Source organism: Lates calcarifer, linkage group LG13 (genome assembly GCF_001640805.2).
Source record: "Lates calcarifer isolate ASB-BC8 linkage group LG13, TLL_Latcal_v3, whole genome shotgun sequence".
Classification (NCBI taxonomy): domain Eukaryota; kingdom Metazoa; phylum Chordata; class Actinopteri; family Centropomidae; genus Lates; species Lates calcarifer.
Genome location: NC_066845.1, coordinates 9,951,621 through 9,972,681, shown reverse-complemented (window position 1 = coordinate 9,972,681; position 21,061 = coordinate 9,951,621). Strand labels below are relative to the sequence as shown.

Genomic DNA, 21,061 nt, shown 5'->3' with positions numbered 1-21,061 from the left:
AACACACAAATGTATGATATGGGATTCATTAACACACGTGCACACATCTGTGCAGTTTGAGCAAAGAGAAGTGAGGTAATTAGAGTGTTAGTTGGTTGAACTGGTGATGTCTAGTGATGACAAAAGACTAAAAGATCATCTTAAGTCTAATACCAATGAAAAATTAAAGCTGCGAGCAGCGTTGAACGGGCCCTCGCACCCGGTGCCCGTCGGGGGAGCGGCGACCGCGGGACCCCGGCAACCGCGGGGTCAACGCAGGTCGCAGGGTACACGCTGGCGTAACAGTTCACACTTCCCAGATGTAAAAATTTTAAATAAAAGCTTTTACGCTAATTATTTTCTGTGATAATATTTTTCAGAGCTCATCATCTGTGACAGCTCTTGGCTCTCCTGACTGTAACCTCCCTGTGGCAGCTTCTCACAGACTCAATTAACTCCTCTTCCCCTCCCCCCTCAAACACAAACACAAACACACCCACACAAACACAGAGAGAGATACCCCCTCCCAAAAGGAGATAAAACTCAGTTTTAACTTGAGTTTACAAGCTTTGAGCTTTGAGCAAAAGCATTTTTTTAAGTTCTGTTATTGGGTGCATATATAAATCATTTATGCTTAAACAAGGCTTATAATGAACTTATTTGAATAGTGAATTTTTCATCTGCCTAAAGTCAGGGCGAAGCCACTAACCAGCTGTAGGGATGGGTATCATTAGGATTTTATCTTTAGCCATACAGACTCCTATCAGTCCAGCTCAGACTGTTACTGGTTTAAGAGAGTGAAGTTTATAGCAATTTGCAAAATTTGGAGATTAGTGACAAACTAACCAGTTAGACTACATACAGACAAGCTTTCATTTTAGCTGTTAGTAACAGTTTGCCATGAGCTTAACCAGCGTGCTGTGCTTCCTGTTAAACATGTCATGAGACTGTGGACAACGCTGAAAATATTACTTTACTAACTACTGGCTGAACAGGCGCTTTGACAAAGAAAAGGTAAAGGCCAGCAGCTTTTACTTTTCAATGCACTTGTCGTCAACTTGAGTGGCTTATATTCAGCTGGTTCACCTCGACGCCGGTGGATGTAGACATGCACTTTTCCTGTTGCCGTACAGAGTAACACGAAAAAATCAGCTGACCCCTTGTGAAATTTCCTAACTGATCAAAACCAAACTGTAAAGACAGCATCAATCCACGCTCAGCTTTGGTCAAGGGGAGACATATGGTAAGATTACATGAATTCATGTAATCTTCTTTGAGGCTACAATTTCAGACTTAACTTAGTCATTCACTAGTGTCTTGGCAGCGTTTATGGGGTTTTTAGACAGGTCTCTCACTGGTTTTCTTTCCAGGGTCATTGAAATCTTTGGCTTCCTACCTCTGCCAGGCTTGTTCTGCACAGTGTGGCTCTCCTTGAATTTCTCGGTGACGCTTCTCATTTGAGTTCTTGACGCTTGGAAATGCTGTGATAACTTTGTATATCCTTCTCCTGCTTCCTGAGCATCGACAATTCTTTTCTTCAAGTCTACAGTGATTTCCTTAGTTTTTGGAATGATGCTTTCTCAAGTGACAGCTCAAATCTTAACTGAAGTTTTTATCCCGCGTGTAAAGCAGCTCTTGGCTCTCCTGACTGTAACCTCTCTGTGGCAGCTTCTCACAGACTCAATCAACTCCTCTTCCCCTCCCCCCTCAAACACAAACACAAACACACACACACACACACACACACACACACACACACACACACAGAGACCCCTCTCCAAAAATCCATCAAAGAGTAATACAATGGCTCCATCTATAGGATAAAGTAGAGAGTCGCAACAGGAAGTTACCCCAAAATCTGAGGTTTCAAACAGGAAGTTGGGTTTCTGAACTTTGACGGGCCAGAACAGGCACACGCTTCGACCAAAACTCACAATTTTCGGAGGACGTCTTCCAAAAATCGTCAAGGAGGGGCTGACAACATTTGAAGTGAATCTGGTCACCCGTCTAGAAACTGGACATCACACTATAAAATATGTCATTTCCTGCTATAAATAGGTGGCGCTACAACAATTGTATGAATATTGACATATGGATGTGTGCAGATAGGTACCATTAACAATCCTGTAAAGTTTGATGCAGTTTGGACAAAGTATGGCCGAAATATAGCAAATTTAAAGCAACTTCCTGTTTTGTGGCGAGTGATCGAACTTTGAGGGGCCATAACTTCCACGCCCTTCAATGAAAAGTCCGAAACTTTTGCAATTTAACTTCGTCTATGTCTTAAGAACAAATTATCAAATTTTGAAGTCAATCGGATAATGCGTCTAGGACTAGTTCGCGTTCAAGCGACCCCTGGAAATGGCCAAAAACACACAATTTTTTCACCTTCCGGTCAAAATAAAAATACTTTCTGTTGGGTTTAGGATATGGCTCCAAGAGACTTTTTGGTGCGTCATGGGATGTTACATATGTGTGCAGATTTTCAGATTTTTAGGCGCAACGGGCTTGAGGGGCTGTTCCGTTTAAAAATGTAGGTGGCGCTACCGAGGCCATTTTGCCACACCCATGCTCAAGACCCCTAAATTCTTAAATTTTTCGCCGTGCCTGACGCGTCTGCAAATTTTCAGGAGTTTTGACGCATGTTAAGGCCCTCAAAAAGGCGATCAAAGAGGCGGAAAAAGAAGAAAAAAAATAATAATAATAATAATTAAAGCTGCGAGCAGCGTTGAACGGGCCCTCGCACCCGGCGCCTGTCGGGGGAGCGGCGACCGCGGGACCCCGGCAACCGCGGGGTCAACGCAGGTCGCAGGGCACACGCTGGCGTAACAGTTCACACTTCCCAGATGTAAAAATTTTAAATAAAAGCTTTTATGCTAATTATTTTCTGTGATAATATTTTTCAGAGCTCATCATCTGTGACAGCTCTTGGCTCTCCTGACTGTAACCTCTCTGTGGCAGCTTCTCACAGACTCAATCAACTCCTCTTCCCCTCCCCCCTCAAACACAAACACAAACACACACACACACACAGATACCCCCTCCCAAAAGGAGATAAAACTCAGTTTTAACTTGAGTTTACAAGCTTTGAGCTTTGAGCAAAAGCATTTTTTTGCAAGTTCTGTTATTGGGTGCATATATAAATCATTTATGCTTAAACAAGGGTTATAATGAAGTTATTTGAACAGTGAATATCTCATCTGCCTAAAGTCAGGGCGAAGCCACTAACCAGCTGTAGGGATGGGTATCATTAGGATTTTATCTTTATCCATACAGACTCCTATCAGTCCAGCTCAGACTGTTACTGGTTTAAGAGAGTGAAGTTTATAGCAATTTGCAAAATTTGGAGATTAGTGACAAACTAACCAGTTAGACTACATACAGACAAGCTTTCATTTTAGCTGTTAGTAACAGTTTGCCATGAGCTTAACCAGCGTGCTGTGCTTCGTGTTAAACATGTCATGAGACTGTGGACAACGCTGAAAATATTACTTTACTAACTACTGGCCGAACAGGCGCTTTTACAAAGAAAAGGTAAAGGCCAGCAGCTTTTACTTTTCAATGCACTTGTCGTCAACTTGAGTGGCTTATATTCAGCTGGTTCACCTCGACGCCGGTGGATGTAGACGTGCACTTTTCCTGTCGCCGTACACTGTGTAACATGAAAATATCAGCCGACCCCTTGTGAAATTTCCTAACTGATCAAAACCAAACTGTAAAGACTTTGGTCAAGGGGAGACATATGGTAAGATTACATGAATTCAAAATAACCTACAATTCCTTCAAATTAATTTGAAGCCAGTTTAATTTTTTGAGCCAGCTTTGACATCTGCAGATATGAGTTTCTGAAGAGGGGCCTGCTGAGGTTAGATGTGCTGAATAATATCCATTTTCATATCAGAAAAAACACTGCATTAAACATTGTCTTAGCTCACTGAGCTGAGGTCAACAGGTAATATAACCAACCTGTGAGGTGGCTCACCCCCGTAAGATAAACACATAAATGATCCCTGATAGAACCGATAATTAAAGGCACATCAGTGACAGGGAATGCTATTAAAACTAAACTATAAACTGGTGACATTAACTGCAAAAGAAGATTTTTATTGATACATTTCAGGTAGAATTTAGTTTTCAATAAGGGAAACAGTGTAAGAAACCTGAATTTGTTGCAACAAATTTAAAATAAAAGCTTTTATGCTAATTATTTTCTGTGATAATATTTTTCAGAACTCATCATCTGTGACAGCTCATGGCTCTCTTGACTGTAACCTCCCCTGTGTTAGCTTCTCACAGACTCAATCAACTCCTCTTCCCCTCCCCCCTCAAACACACACACACAGACACACACACACAGAGACCCCCTTCCAAAAACCCATCAAAGAGTAATACAATGGCTCCATCTATAGGATAAAGTAGAGAGTCGCAACAGGAAGTTACCCCAAAATCTGAGGTTTCAAACAGGAAGTTGGGTTTCCGAACTTTGACGGGCCAGAACCGGCACACGCTTCGACCCAAACTCACAATTTTCGGAGGACTTCTTCCAAAAATTGTCAAGGAGGGGCTGACAACATTTGAAGTGAATCTGGTCACCCGTCTAGAAACTGGACATCACACTATAAAATATGTCATTTCCTGCTATAAATAGGTGGCGCTACAACAATTGTATGAATATTGACATATGGATGTGTGCAGATAGGTACCATTAACAATCCTGTAAAGTTTGATGCAGTTTGGACAAAGTATGGCCGAAATATAGCAAAAATAAAGCAACTTCCTGTTTCGTGGCGAGTAATCGAACTTTGAGGGGCCATAACTTCCACGCCCTTCAATGAAAAGTCCGAAACTTTTGCAATTTAACTTCGTCTATGTCTTAAGAACAAATTATCAAATTTTGAAGTCAATCGGATAATGCGTCTAGGACTAGTTCGCGTTCAAGCGACCCCTGGAAATGGCCAAAAACACACAATTTTTTCACCTTCCGGTCAAAATAAAAATACTTTCTGTTGGGTTTAGAATATGGCTCCAAGAGACTTTTTGGTGCGTCATGGGATGTTACATATGTGTGCAGATTTTCAGATTTTTAGGCGCAACGGGCTTGAGGGGCTGTTCCGTTAAAAATGTAGGTGGCGCTACCGAGGCCATTTTGCCACACCCATGCTCAAGACCCCTAAATTCTTAAATTTTTCGCCGTGCCTGACGCGTCTGCAAATTTTCAGGAGTTTTGACGCATGTTAAGGTCCTCAAAAAGGCGATCAAAGAGGCGGAAAAAGAAGAAAAAAAATAATAATAATAATAATAATTAAAGCTGCGAGCAGCGTTGAACGGGCCCTCGCACCCGGCGTCCGTCGGGGGAGCGGCGACCGCGGGACCCCGGCAACCGCGGGGTCAACGCAGGTCGCAGGGCACACGCTGGCGTAACAGTTCACACTTCCCAGATGTAAAAATTTTAAATAAAAGCTTTTATGCTAATTATTTTCTGTGATAATATTATTCAGAGCTCATCATCTGTGACAGATCATGGCTCTATTGACTGTAACCTCCCTGTGGCAGCTTCTCACAGACACAATCAACTCCTCTTCCCCTCCCCCCTCAGACACACACAGACACACACACACAGAGACCCCCTTCCAAAAACCCATCAAAGAGTAATACAATGGCTCCATCTGTAGGATAAAGTAGAGAGTCGCAACAGGAAGTTACCCCAAAATCTGAGGTTTCAAACAGGAAGTTGGGTTTCTGAACTTTGACGGGCCAGAACCGGCACACGCTTCGACCCAAACTCACAATTTTCGGAGCCAGTCTTCCAAAAATCCTTAAGTCTGTCCTGACAACATTTGAAGTGAATCTGGTCACCCGTCTAGAAACTGGACATCACACTATAAAATATGTCATTTCCTGCTATAAATAGGTGGTGCTACAACAATTGTATGAATATTGACATATGGATGTGTGCAGATAGGTACCATTAACAATCCTGTAAAGTTTGATGCAGTTTGGACAAAGTATGGCCGAAATATAGCAAATTTAAAGCAACTTCCTGTTTTGTGGCGAGTGATCGAACTTTGAGGGGCCATAACTTCCATGCCCTTCAATGAAAAGTCCGAAACTTTTGCAATTTAACTTCGTCTATGTCTTAAGAACAAATTATCAAATTTTGAAGTCAATCGGATAATGCGTCTAGGACTAGTTCGCGTTCAAGCGACCCCTGGAAATGGCCAAAAACACACAATTTTTTCACCTTCCGGTCAAAATAAAAATACTTTCTGTTGGGTTTAGAATATGGCTCCAAGAGACTTTTTGGTGCGTCATGGGATGTTACATATGTGTGCAGATTTTCAGATTTTTAGGCGCAACGGGCTTGAGGGGCTGTTCCGTTAAAAATGTAGGTGGCGCTACCGAGGCCATTTTGCCACACCCATGCTCAAGACCCCTAAATTCTTAAATTTTTCGCCGTGCCTGACGCGTCTGCAAATTTTCAGGAGTTTTGACGCATTTTAAGGCCCTCAAAAAGGCGATCAAAGAGGCGGAAAAAGAAGAAAAAAAATAATAATAATAATAATTAAAGCTGCGAGCAGCGTTGAACGGGCCCTCGCACCCGGCGTCCGTCGGGGGAGCGGCGACCGCGGGACCCCGGCAACCGCGGGGTCAACGCAGGTCGCAGGGCACACGCTGGCGTAACAGTTCACACTTCCCAGATGTAAAGATTTTAAATAAAAGCTTTTATGCTAATTATTTTCTGTGATAATATTATTCAGAGCTCATCATCTGTGACAGCTCTTGGCTCTCCTGACTGTAACCTCTCTGTGGCAGGTTCTCACAGACTCAATCAACTCCTCTTCCCCTCCCCCCTCAGACACACACAGACACACACACACAGAGACCCCCTTCCAAAAACCCATCAAAGAGTAATACAATGGCTCCATCTGTAGGATAAAGTAGAGAGTCGCAACAGGAAGTTACCCCAAAATCTGAGGTTTCAAACAGGAAGTTGGGTTTCCGAACTTTGACGGGCCAGAACCGGCACACGCTTCGACCCAAACTCACAATTTTCGGAGCCAGTCTTCCAAAAATCCTTAAGTCTGTCCTGACAACATTTGAAGTGAATCTGGTCACCCGTCTAGAAACAGGACATCACACTATAAAATATGTAATTTCCTGCTATAAATAGGTGGTGCTACAACAATTGTATGAATATTGACATATGGATGTGTGCAGATAGGTACCATTAACAATCCTGTAAAGTTTGATGCAGTTTGGACAAAGTATGGCCGAAATATAGCAAATATAAAGCAACTTCCTGTTTCGTGGCGAGTAATCGAACTTTGAGGGGCCATAACTTCCACGCCCTTCAATGAAAAGTCCGAAACTTTTGCAATTTAACTTCGTCTATGTCTTAAGAACAAATTATCAAATTTTGAAGTCAATCGGATAATGCGTCTAGGACTAGTTCGCGTTCAAGCGACCCCTGGAAATGGCCAAAAACACACAATTTTTTCACCTTCCGGTCAAAATAAAAATACTTTCTGTTGGGTTTAGAATATGGCTCCAAGAGACTTTTTGGTGCGTCATGGGATGTTACATATGTGTGCAGATTTTCAGATTTTTAGGCGCAACGGGCTTGAGGGGCTGTTCCGTTAAAAATGTAGGTGGCGCTACCGAGGCCATTTTGCCACACCCATGCTCAAGACCCCTAAATTCTTAAATTTTTCGCCGTGCCTGATGCGTCTGCAAATTTTCAGGAGTTTTGACGCATTTTAAGGCCCTCAAAAAGGCGATCAAAGAGGCGGAAAAAGAAGAAAAAAAATAATAATAATAATAATTAAAGCTGCGAGCAGCGTTGAACGGGCCCTCGCACCCGGCGCCCGTCGGGGGAGCGGCGACCGCGGGACCCCGGCAACCGCGGGGTCAACGCAGGTCGCAGGGCACACGCTGGCGTAACAGTTCACACTTCCGAGATGTAAAAATTTAAAATAAAAGCTTTTATGCTAATTATTTTCTGTGATAATATTTTTCAGAGCTCATCATCTGTGACAGCTCTTGGCTCTCCTGACTGTAACCTCTCTGTGGCAGCTTCTCACAGACTCAATCAACTCCTCTTCCCCTCCCCCCTCAAACACAAACACAAACACAAACACACACACACACACACAGATACCCCCTCCCAAAAGGAGATAAAACTCAGTTTTAACTTGAGTTTACAAGCTTTGAGCTTTGAGCAAAAGCATTTTTTTGCAAGTTCTGTTATTGGGTGCATATATAAATCATTTATGCTTAAACAAGGGTTATAATGAAGTTATTTGAACAGTGAATATCTCATCTGCCTAAAGTCAGGGCGAAGCCACTAACCAGCTGTAGGGATGGGTATCATTAGGATTTTATCTTTATCCATACAGACCCCTATCAGTCCAGCTCAGACTGTTACTGGTTTAAGAGAGTGAAGTTTATAGCAATTTGCAAAATTTGGAGATTAGTGACAAACTAACCAGTTAGACTACATACAGACAAGCTTTCATTTTAGCTGTTAGTAACAGTTTGCCATGAGCTTAACCAGCGTGCTGTGCTTCGTGTTAAACATGTCATGAGACTGTGGACAACGTTTGAGCCAGCTTTGACATCTGCAGATATGAGTTTCTGAAGAGGGGCCTGCTGAGGTTAGATGTGCTGAATAATATCCATTTTCATATCAGAAAAAACACTGCATTAAACATTGTCTTAGCTCACTGAGCTGAGGTCAACAGGTAATATAACCAACCTGTGAGGTGGCTCACCCCCGTAAGATAAACACATAAATGATCCCTGATAGAACCGATAATTAAAGGCACATCAGTAACAGGGAATGCTATTAAAACTAAACTATAAACTGGTGACATTAACTGCAAAAGAAGATTTTTATTGATACATTTCAGGTAGAATTTAGTTTTCAATAAGGAAAATGCTGTAAGAAACCTGAATTTGTTGCAACAAATTTAAAATAAAAGCTTTTATGCTAATTATTTTCTGTGATAATATTTTTCAGAGCTCATCATCTGTGACAGCTCTTGGCTCTCCTGACTGTAACCTCCCTGTGGCAGCTTCTCACAGACTCAATCAACTCCTCTTCCCCTCCCCCCTCAAACACACACACACAGACACACACACACAGAGACCCCCTTCCAAAAACCCATCAAAGAGTAATACAATGGCTCCATCTGTAGGATAAAGTAGAGAGTCGCAACAGGAAGTTACCCCAAAATCTGAGGTTTCAAACAGGAAGTTGGGTTTCCGAACTTTGACGGGCCAGAACCGGCACACGCTTCGACCCAAACTCACAATTTTCGGAGGACTTCTTCCAAAAATTGTCAAGGAGGGGCTGACAACATTTGAAGTGAATCTGGTCACCCGTCTAGAAACTGGACATCACACTATAAAATATGTCATTTCCTGCTATAAATAGGTGGCGCTACAACAATTGTATGAATATTGACATATGGATGTGTGCAGATAGGTACCATTAACAATCCTGTAAAGTTTGATGCAGTTTGGACAAAGTATGGCCGAAATATAGCAAAAATAAAGCAACTTCCTGTTTCGTGGCGAGTAATCGAACTTTGAGGGGCCATAACTTCCACGCCCTTCAACAAAAACTCAAAATCTGCCGCAATTTAACATCGTCTATGTCTTAAGAACATACTATTAAGTTTTGAAGTCAATGGGATAATGCGTCTAGGACTAGTTCGCGTTCAAGCGACCCCTGGAAATGGCCAAAAACACACAATTTTTTCACCTTCCGGTCAAAATAAAAATACTTTCTGTTGGGTTTAGAATATGGCTCCAAGAGACTTTTTGGTGCGTCATGGGATGTTACATATGTGTGCAGATTTTCAGATTTTTAGGCGCAACGGGCTTGAGGGGCTGTTCCGTTTAAAAATGTAGGTGGCGCTACCGAGGGCATTTTACCACGCCCATGCTCAAGACCCCTAAATTATTAAATTTTTCGCCGTGCCTGACGCGTCTGCAAATTTTGGTAAGTTTTCACGCATGTTAAGGCCCTCAAAAAGCCGATCTAAGAGGCGGAAAAAGAAGAAAAAAAATAATAATAATAATAATTAAAGCTGCGAGCAGCGTTGAACGGGCCCTCGCACCCGGCGCCCGTCGGGGGAGCGGCGACCGCGGGACCCCGGCAACCGCGGGGTCAACGCAGGTCGCAGGGCACACGCTGGCGTAACAGTTCACACTTCCGAGATGTAAAAATTTTAAATAAAAGCTTTTATGCTAATTATTTTCTGTGATAATATTTTTCAGAGCTCATCATCTGTGACAGCTCTTGGCTCTCTTGACTGTAACCTCTCTGTGGCAGCTTCTCACAGACTCAATCAACTCCTCTTCCCCTCCCCCCTCAAACACAAACACAAACACAAACACACACACACACACACAGATACCCCCTCCCAAAAGGAGATAAAACTCAGTTTTAACTTGAGTTTACAAGCTTTGAGCTTTGAGCAAAAGCATTTTTTTGCAAGTTCTGTTATTGGGTGCATATATAAATCATTTATGCTTAAACAAGGCTTATAATGAAGTTATTTGAACAGTGAATATCTCATCTGCCTAAAGTCAGGGCGAAGCCACTAACCAGCTGTAGGGATGGGTATCATTAGGATTTTATCTTTATCCATACAGACCCCTATCAGTCCAGCTCAGACTGTTACTGGTTTAAGAGAGTGAAGTTTATAGCAATTTGCAAAATTTGGAGATTAGTGACAAACTAACCAGTTAGACTACATACAGACAAGCTTTCATTTTAGCTGTTAGTAACAGTTTGCCATGAGCTTAACCAGCGTGCTGTGCTTCGTGTTAAACATGTCATGAGACTGTGGACAACGTTTGAGCCAGCTTTGACATCTGCAGATATGAGTTTCTGAAGAGGGGCCTGCTGAGGTTAGATGTGCTGAATAATATCCATTTTCATATCAGAAAAAACACTGCATTAAACATTGTCTTAGCTCACTGAGCTGAGGTCAACAGGTAATATAACCAACCTGTGAGGTGGCTCACCCCCGTAAGATAAACACATAAATGATCCCTGATAGAACCGATAATTAAAGGCACATCAGTAACAGGGAATGCTATTAAAACTAAACTATAAACTGGTGACATTAACTGCAAAAGAAGATTTTTATTGATACATTTCAGGTAGAATTTAGTTTTCAATAAGGAAAATGCTGTAAGAAACCTGAATTTGTTGCAACAAATTTAAAATAAAAGCTTTTATGCTAATTATTTTCTGTGATAATATTTTTCAGAGCTCATCATCTGTGACAGCTCTTGGCTCTCCTGACTGTAACCTCTCTGTGGCAGCTTCTCACAGACTCAATCAACTCCTCTTCCCCTCCCCCCTCAAACACACACACACAGACACACACACACAGAGACCCCCTTCCAAAAACCCATCAAAGAGTAATACAATGGCTCCATCTGTAGGATAAAGTAGAGAGTCGCAACAGGAAGTTACCCCAAAATCTGAGGTTTCAAACAGGAAGTTGGGTTTCCGAACTTTGACGGGCCAGAACCGGCACACGCTTCGACCCAAACTCACAATTTTCGGAGGACTTCTTCCAAAAATTGTCAAGGAGGGGCTGACAACATTTGAAGTGAATCTGGTCACCCGTCTAGAAACTGGACATCACACTATAAAATATGTCATTTCCTGCTATAAATAGGTGGCGCTACAACAATTGTATGAATATTGACATATGGATGTGTGCAGATAGGTACCATTAACAATCCTGTAAAGTTTGATGCAGTTTGGACAAAGTATGGCCGAAATATAGCAAAAATAAAGCAACTTCCTGTTTCGTGGCGAGTAATCGAACTTTGAGGGGCCATAACTTCCACGCCCTTCAACAAAAACTCAAAATCTGCCGCAATTTAACATCGTCTATGTCTTAAGAACATACTATTAAGTTTTGAAGTCAATGGGATAATGCGTCTAGGACTAGTTCGCGTTCAAGCGACCCCTGGAAATGGCCAAAAACACACAATTTTTTCACCTTCCGGTCAAAATAAAAATACTTTCTGTTGGGTTTAGAATATGGCTCCAAGAGACTTTTTGGTGCGTCATGGGATGTTACATATGTGTGCAGATTTTCAGATTTTTAGGCGCAACGGGCTTGAGGGGCTGTTCCGTTTAAAAATGTAGGTGGCGCTACCGAGGGCATTTTACCACGCCCATGCTCAAGACCCCTAAATTATTAAATTTTTCGCCGTGCCTGACGCGTCTGCAAATTTTGGTAAGTTTTCACGCATGTTAAGGCCCTCAAAAAGCCGATCTAAGAGGCGGAAAAAGAAGAAAAAATAATAATAATAATAATAATAATAATAATAATAATAATAAACAGACCGAAAACAAGAGGGTCCTTGCAACTCGTTGCATGGCCCCGTTGGGCCCACGCAACTCGTTGCTCGGGCCCTAATAATAATAATAATAATAATAATAAACAGACCGAAAACAAGAGGGTCCTTGCAACTCGTTGCATGGCCCCGTTGGGCCCACGCAACTCGTTGCTCGGGCCCTAATTAAAGCTGCGAGCAGCGTTGAACGGGCCCTCGCACCCGGCGCCCGTCGGGGGAGCGGCGACCGCGGGACCCCGGCAACCGCGGGGTCAACGCAGGTCGCAGGGCACACGCTGGCGTAACAGTTCACACTTCCCAGATGTAAAAATTTTAAATAAAAGCTTTTATGCTAATTATTTTCTGTGATAATATTATTCAGAGCTCATCATCTGTGACAGATCATGGCTCTATTGACTGTAACCTCCCTGTGGCAGCTTCTCACAGACACAATCAACTCCTCTTCCCCTCCCCCCTCAGACACACACAGACACACACACACAGAGACCCCCTTCCAAAAACCCATCAAAGAGTAATACAATGGCTCCATCTGTAGGATAAAGTAGAGAGTCGCAACAGGAAGTTACCCCAAAATCTGAGGTTTCAAACAGGAAGTTGGGTTTCTGAACTTTGACGGGCCAGAACCGGCACACGCTTCGACCCAAACTCACAATTTTCGGAGCCAGTCTTCCAAAAATCCTTAAGTCTGTCCTGACAACATTTGAAGTGAATCTGGTCACCCGTCTAGAAACTGGACATCACACTATAAAATATGTCATTTCCTGCTATAAATAGGTGGTGCTACAACAATTGTATGAATATTGACATATGGATGTGTGCAGATAGGTACCATTAACAATCCTGTAAAGTTTGATGCAGTTTGGACAAAGTATGGCCGAAATATAGCAAATTTAAAGCAACTTCCTGTTTTGTGGCGAGTGATCGAACTTTGAGGGGCCATAACTTCCACGCCCTTCAATGAAAAGTCCGAAACTTTTGCAATTTAACTTCGTCTATGTCTTAAGAACAAATTATCAAATTTTGAAGTCAATCGGATAATGCGTCTAGGACTAGTTCGCGTTCAAGCGACCCCTGGAAATGGCCAAAAACACACAATTTTTTCACCTTCCGGTCAAAATAAAAATACTTTCTGTTGGGTTTAGAATATGGCTCCAAGAGACTTTTTGGTGCGTCATGGGATGTTACATATGTGTGCAGATTTTCAGATTTTTAGGCGCAACGGGCTTGAGGGGCTGTTCCGTTAAAAATGTAGGTGGCGCTACCGAGGCCATTTTGCCACACCCATGCTCAAGACCCCTAAATTCTTAAATTTTTCGCCGTGCCTGACGCGTCTGCAAATTTTCAGGAGTTTTGACGCATTTTAAGGCCCTCAAAAAGGCGATCAAAGAGGCGGAAAAAGAAGAAAAAAAATAATAATAATAATAATAATAATAAACCGAACGAAAACAAGAGGGTCCTTGCAACTCGTTGCATGGCCCCGTTGGGCCCACGCAACTCGTTGCTCGGGCCCTAATAATAATAAACCGAACGAAAACAAGAGGGTCCTTGCAACTCGTTGCATGGCCCCGTTGGGCCCACGCAACTCGTTGCTCGGGCCCTAATAATAAACCGAACGAAAACAAGAGGGTCCTTGCAACTCGTTGCATGGCCCCGTTGGGCCCACGCAACTCGTTGCTCGGGCCCTAATAATAATAAACCGACCGAAAACAAGAGGGTCCTTGCAACTCGTTGCATGGCCCCGTTGGGCCCACGCAACTCGTTGCTCGGGCCCTAATTAAAACCAAGATCTATGTGGAATTGAAATAAACTACAGTCACTTGTCTTGGGAAAATCTCCAATTTCCATTACAGCACAAAAAGGAAATACAATGTTTGCACAGAGCTCAGAGAGGAATAGTTTGACATTTTGGGTAGGCGCACTTGTGGGTTAGGCTAGCTTAGCACGAATACAGCATATTCTATTTCTTATGTGTAACACTGTTTTGAAGAAGGCTCAAACAGAAGTATGTTTGGAGCATTTGGGGTGCCTTGATTGACAGGTGTCGTAAGCTATCACATTCACACTTTAGTCAGCTCTGCCCTGGCTCCACTCTGTTGGGATTTTCTCTAAGCATCTGACAAGACAGAAATGAGTGGTAAACTTACTGGTAAACCTATGGCTGAAATGTTTTCTGAGTCCATGGACCAAAATGTATTGTCTGCACTTTTGATGATCAATTGACTGATTGTGTAAATGCCAAAATATGTGCTGCTTTTCTCTGTTTGACGTCACTTTAAACCAAATATGTTCAGGTTTAGGATTGTTGGCTGGACAAAACAAGCAATGTCTGATTTTCTGATATTCCATAGGCCAAACAATTCATCAGAAAAATAATGTAGCCCGAGCTGGTTGGACCAGCCAATTTCCAACTAATGATACACAGAAGAGGTGAAGTAAGAGGCCACTATTTATTTGCCTTGAGCCTGAAACAGATATTGACTGAAGCCAAGTCAAAGGAAGAGACAAAGAAAGAACACCTATAAAAACTTTAAGTATTTACATGTTGTAGCAGCCAATGATGAAACTAATTAACCATCTCCCAATGGTTTGACCTGAAGAATGGTTCATTTAAGATTCATTTACTTTGATCACAGCCAATGGAGGTGCAGGTAAGCAGGCCAGCAGGGCTGATCAGCAGACAGGTGCTAGATTTGGCTCTGATGGGCTTAGTCACTGCTGTAGCACCCTAATCCACTGCACCAAACCTGAGCAAACACTCAAAACACACACAGTCCAACATACACATAAACGCAGCATCAACACATAGACAACACTACAATACCAATCTGTCTCAGACATCGACACATTAACCTCAGTGAGGGCTCTGCTTCCTGTTCAGGCAGGGGAGGGTAAGAGATTTTGGAGGGCAGACAGAGACGAGGCTGGAATGCTGATCTACTGCTGCCACCTCCGCTTTATATGAAGATGGAGATAGCACTTAGATAGGTACTTTCACCATTGCAATGTTCGCTGGCAGCCATATTAGTTGCACAGTCCTGCATCACAGTGGTTGTTTAGGACAATGAGCTGTCTATGCAACTGATTTTTACCTTTAAGATGCCTGATTAGCTGTGATCTGCAGCCAACACCTCTGAGTGCCAGACAATATACAGCTACAAAGGAGCCATAATGCCTCCTGACCAGACTTACTGTATTGATGAGTCTGAGAAACAGAACCACTAATAGGTCAGTCCTCAGCTGCCACGACTCTGTTCCTCTGCACTTCACTGCCTTGTAAGTAACAGCCTGACAAGTCAAACACTAATGATGACCCTTTAGCCACAAAACATATTCTTTTATATTATTCTAAGGATCCTCAGATACCCCCATTAATACAATATCATATAGCTACGATTCAACAATAGTCAGTTGAAATTGAAAATTAATCAGATAATCAATGAATTTCTTCAGTCATTTTCTAAGAACAACTGCAAAACATTTGATATTTCCAGCTTCTCAAATGTGAGAATTTGATGCTTTTTCTGTGATGTCTGATGTTACAGTATAATTTAATAGCTTTTTGATGACATCATCTTGGGCGCTAGGAAAGTGTGAAGGGCATACTGCTCTGTTTTCTAACATTTTATAGCCCAAACATAGAGTTAGATTTTGTTTTGTAGATCAAAAGATAAAATGATTAATAAAGAAAATAATCATCATAATAATCAGTCATGAAAATAATCATTACTTGGAGCCCTACGGTATTAATAACAATACACTAAAGAGTGACAACTTTAATTTTAACTCATGCTTTGGGTGAGCATGTAAATTTGCTGTCAGAGAAAAACTGCTGATTTACATTGGTAATAATCCAAAGATATCTGGATTTTTACAATTAATTAATCTGCAACAAATTTGATAATCAATCATTTAAGTTATTTTTAAAGCAAAAGTACCACAGATTCACTGATTCCAGCTATAAGTGTTTGCAAGTTTAATTAATCTTATATGACCGTAAACTAAACAAACTAGAGGTTGGACAAGCAATTTGATAAGAATAAAAAATAATGGTTAGTTGCAGCTCTAATCACAACAGTAAAAAATATAACAGGTGCCTGTGAAGAGATTTACATATGAATTCCAATGTATCCACATTGTTTCCAGATTAGTGCTCACTGAAACACAAAACATACACATACTCGTTCAACCAAATGAGCAAAAAGCAAATGACACCAGAGAGAAATCCATATTACTGCACACAAAAATACTGCTCTGAACATACATCCTGAACGCGACTATTGGATTTGTTAAACAGCCTGGAGGGCTCATCAAATAACAGTCACATATTGTAGCACTAAAACAAGTGGTAATAGGAGGAAGCTAATATCTATATGGTCATAAAGAGTCCAGGCTTTTAATACCAGCTCACAAGACAAATTCACATTATTGTTTTGTTAAGAATTTGCTATTAGGTCTTAAAATTGCACTTTATATTTTTTTTAAAAAAAGCAATCCACTGGTAAATGTAATGACTTTTTCATCATGATGAGAAACAAAAGGAAGAGATAGATCATATTGATGAACACTTGGCTCTGTTTTCTGGTCACAATCCCACTAGTCTTTCTTCATTTCATTTAGAGCAGATCATCAAAATGGAGAAAGATAAAAATAACTGCAATTAAATAAAAAACGTTTTCCTTTGCCAGCTACCAAAATTAAGCTCCCAATATGTTAAGAATGTATGGGCCAAAATAACACTAGTAAAGAAGGATAAAGAAAATTTTGTGGCCCTGGAGTGTTAATATATTTTCAAACTGTCTGTTTAGAAATAAATACCAGGTGTACATTTCCTGTGACCTTGGAAGAGTCCTGAATCTTTAATAAAGTAAACAGCCTAAAATGAAAACTGCACTAGATACATTTTTTTTCTCCATTTTTAGCCGTGATGCTGATATGAGACAAACGATGCACACAGCAAAGCACTACCTGGTACTTCAGGGCCATTGTCGTCAGGTAAACCACTTCACTCTGAAGCAGCTTTGGATGTAGACACAAACACACATACAGAATGAGGTGAAAATAGGTGCTGACTAGGACAATAGGGCTTTGTTCGCATCCTGACAATGCTCATTTTTCAAGAGGAGCAAACTCATCAATAAAAGTAATTTGAGGACAACATTATCCACTGCTCAGCAACTGACCTGTGCTGTATAATACCACTACACCATGAAGCCAATTAAAATGGCACTTTCACCCTTTGATGACGAATTGTTTGCTTTATGACTCTGGACGTTCATCAGCGGACACTGTTTTATGTCACCACAGGGATGGAAATAATCACATAAAACAGCGACATACATTAGTCACAAACAGTAGATTATAGGGATTAAAACAATAAAGAGGATGAGCAAATCAAGTAATGTCTTCAAAAGATCCTAAATCAAAATGAATTACTAAACAACGAATAAAGCTTTTGACTAAAAAACATCAGCTATCAGCCCCTGGAAGCCACAATACTTATTAAACCCAACTCGACTAAAGGAGACTAAACCAGGTGATGGTCTAAGCAGCCAGCTGACCGACTAACACTACCATCCTTTAAAGGCAAAAAGTACATGAGCAACAATAAATCAAGCACCATAAGTTGAAACAATTCATTGTGCAAGACACGTAAGGATCAATAAGAGAAGCTTTGAGTGATGTGATTGATGATTTGTCACATAATAACTCAGGATAAAGGATGGAAATGCCCCTAGTGAAGAAGGAAACTGAGACTTACATAACAAAAGCCTGGTTTGTTGGTAACAAAATGACAGAAAAAAAACTGGTGAGTGTGCCTGTTTTTAACACAAGTGTGAGTAAAATAGTGAATAGTCATATAATTAAAAAAAATGTTATTCTGTAACAGAGAAAACTGTTGACCTTGCCTACACCGCGAGGATAGGGACACTCCCGAGGTGCAGGTCGATACACGAGACAGCTAATGGTACAACTACCGAAAAAAACAAAACAGGTGTCTAGTGGCAAACAAAAGGGAAATGACCAAGTGCGACGGTAATTTTGTTAACCAACATGCAATGGTAGGAAACACAATCAGTCAAGTTATGACTCTGACTTCATAGCTGCAGGCAACAGAGAGGAAACAAAGAGGGCACTGGAGAGAAAGAGAGATAAAGAAAGAGAATTCCCCCAGTATTAACATCTGCTCCAGAAACCAGGAATGGCTGTAAGCCGGTGTTTAAAAAAGGAAGGGAGGTTGGGAGGGGGAGCTGGAGGGGAGTCAGGAAGCTTATTTGAACGACTTAAGCTGCATGATGGTTACGTAAGTGATATGGGATCCTGTGAAACCACACACTTTCAGTCAAAGTTGGGCTGCATCAGTAACCTCACCAGAAATCTCATCCCTGCCTCATTCATTCTGTCAGAGCTGCAGGTTTTCCCTTCTTGAACCTCCTCTTGCCTGACTTGCACATTGCACACACACGCACACATGCATATTACCCACAGGCATCTGTGTATCAGTTTTCACACACTGGTTCTTTTAGAGAGGTTGATAGGATCTGTCTGTCAGAGAGGGTAGAGCTGAGGAATATAAAGAAACCTTAACTTAGGCGTCACCGGCGTCAGTCATCACAGACAGACCAGCGGGGTCTGTGATGAAACGACTGGGTCTGGGTCTGAAACAAAAAGAGCTGTGGAGCAAACCCCTGTTCAGAGACAACCACCCTGGGTGTATCTGAGTCATACCACCTTCCCCTCTCTTCTCACTCTCTTTCTTTCTTTTCTTCCTTTGATTTTGCTCAAACACACCATCTAACCCCTTCTTACTCTACTTTGTACAAGCACACTGAAAAAAGAAAAATCTAATCCGTGTACGGGCCCTTTCAGCCCTGCCTCCCCTCTCTGGGAAAGTGGAAGCTGTACTGTGCGTTTGTCCATGACACTGTCTCTACTGCATCAGCATCAGATTGGTTTACAGCCAGCCTGGCACAGGGCAGGCTCGCACGGCGGCTGGACTCATACTCGGTTGCCAATTTGCCACCAATACACAACAGCACAATCTGCAGATGACTCATTTTCATTAATGAGTTTGAGTGAAATGCGACGAGCGGCCAGAGGAATAAAGTAGACTCGGAAGCTTGATGATATGTCCCTGCAGTCGGTGACTGGCAGAGCAGAGATTTATTGTTTACAACAAGACCCCACCACCACCACCACCCCACCCCCGTGCGCCAGTTGCTCCAGCTCTGCCTGGGACTTCTCAGTCAGACAGAAAGAAGCCTGCAGGTATCGCTCTGCAGTCATTACAATGCCACATAGAGGAAAAGCTGAGAGGAGAGAACGGACTGTAGCTGTCCTCGTGGAAGATTAGCACTGTAGTGAAATTTCTCTCACTGACACCATACCGCAGTGTGAAAACAAAAGAAAGAGAGGAGACAAGAGAGAGGGGACGATACAGAGATGTGAAGAGGGACGGAGACACAGTGAGAGGTAGAGTACTCCACTGCCTTATCAGACGGCTTAGACGGGACAGTCAATAAAGCGGGTATAAAGCAGTCGAGAGGAGTAGGAGAGCATGCAGTGTGTTGTACCGTTTCCCCGTGTCTGTATGCGCAGGACATACATGTGTGCCAGGGAGACTCTGTGTACACACAGTAGAAACACACTCGTGACTGGGTTTCCATGTGTGCCCCGGCACCCCTGACCACAGCTTAGCATGACAGAGAAAGAAGGGGGGTGGGAGGGAGCATCTCAACCTTCCTGCCCCCCTCTCTGGCTGCCCCCTCCCTCCCCACCCCTATCCCCCCACTCCCCAACCAGCACCCCACCCCTGGCTACCCCACCTGTGAATAGTCCCAGTACCTTGCGCTTTTTATCCCGTGAACGACTCCTCTTTTTGACCCTCTCCTCCTCCTTCTCTTTGCGCTCCTGCTCTGCCTGGGCTTCTAAATCCTTGTTCTTGCGGAGATGTTTGGCCGCTTGTGCCATGGCGTCTGTGGTGGGGGTCTAGGCGGCGTTGGCGTGTCCAGGATCTTACACCGGTGGACTGGCAGAGGAGGGGGGGTCTTGGTACCTGGTTCGGGCCAACACTAGCACCACTACTGCTGCTGCTGCTGCTGCTGCCGCCGCCGCCGGTGCTGCTGCTGCTGCTGCTGTGTTCCTCTATGGCCCTGCAGAGTCTGCGAGCGTGCTCACCCTCTGCCTCCTACTCCTCCTCCTCCTCTTCAGCAGTGCAGTCACATACACACCGGCAGTCCTCAGCCGTCTGCTGTGGGATGCTACTGCAGCGCAGCTCTCTCTCCCCCTCTCTCCCTCACTCTCTCTCTCCCTCTCTCTCTCTCTCTCTGTCCAATGCTCACACACTCTCCCTCTCTCAATCGTTCATGTACTCTTCCTTCGCTCCGTTTTTTTCTGCTGTTTTCCTCTCTGGTCTCCCTCCCTCTCGGTGCATGAAGAAAATTGGTAAATAACAATGAACAAACAGGTTTTTCTTATTTACTTGTTTTTCTTCGCTACATCATCCCTGCTTTCACTGCTTCACACATGCTATAAAACTGTTCACCGAACATACCCCCCCCCCCCATCAAGAAAGATTAAAAAGGGATGAACTGACAGTCAGTTGAGGAATAGCACAAGCAGCTTTAAATCAAAGTCAGCTCTCCCTCCTCACATTGCATTGATTTTGTTTCCTTTTCCTGTATTTAATTTC

At 42.7% G+C, this 21,061-nt stretch overlaps 1 protein-coding gene across 1 annotated transcript in view; it reads right to left on the bottom strand.

The window, feature by feature from the left end:
* ank1a (ankyrin 1, erythrocytic a) overlaps positions 1–20,675 on the bottom strand; it is a 101,128-nt gene extending 80,453 nt beyond the window's left edge. The window contains exon 1 of the mRNA XM_018668615.2: positions 20,215–20,675. Coding sequence (XP_018524131.1) covers positions 20,215–20,340 — 126 coding nt within the window. The 5' untranslated portion in view covers positions 20,341–20,675. The remainder of the gene's footprint in view (positions 1–20,214) is intronic.
* Between the last annotated feature and the right edge of the window lie 386 nt (positions 20,676–21,061).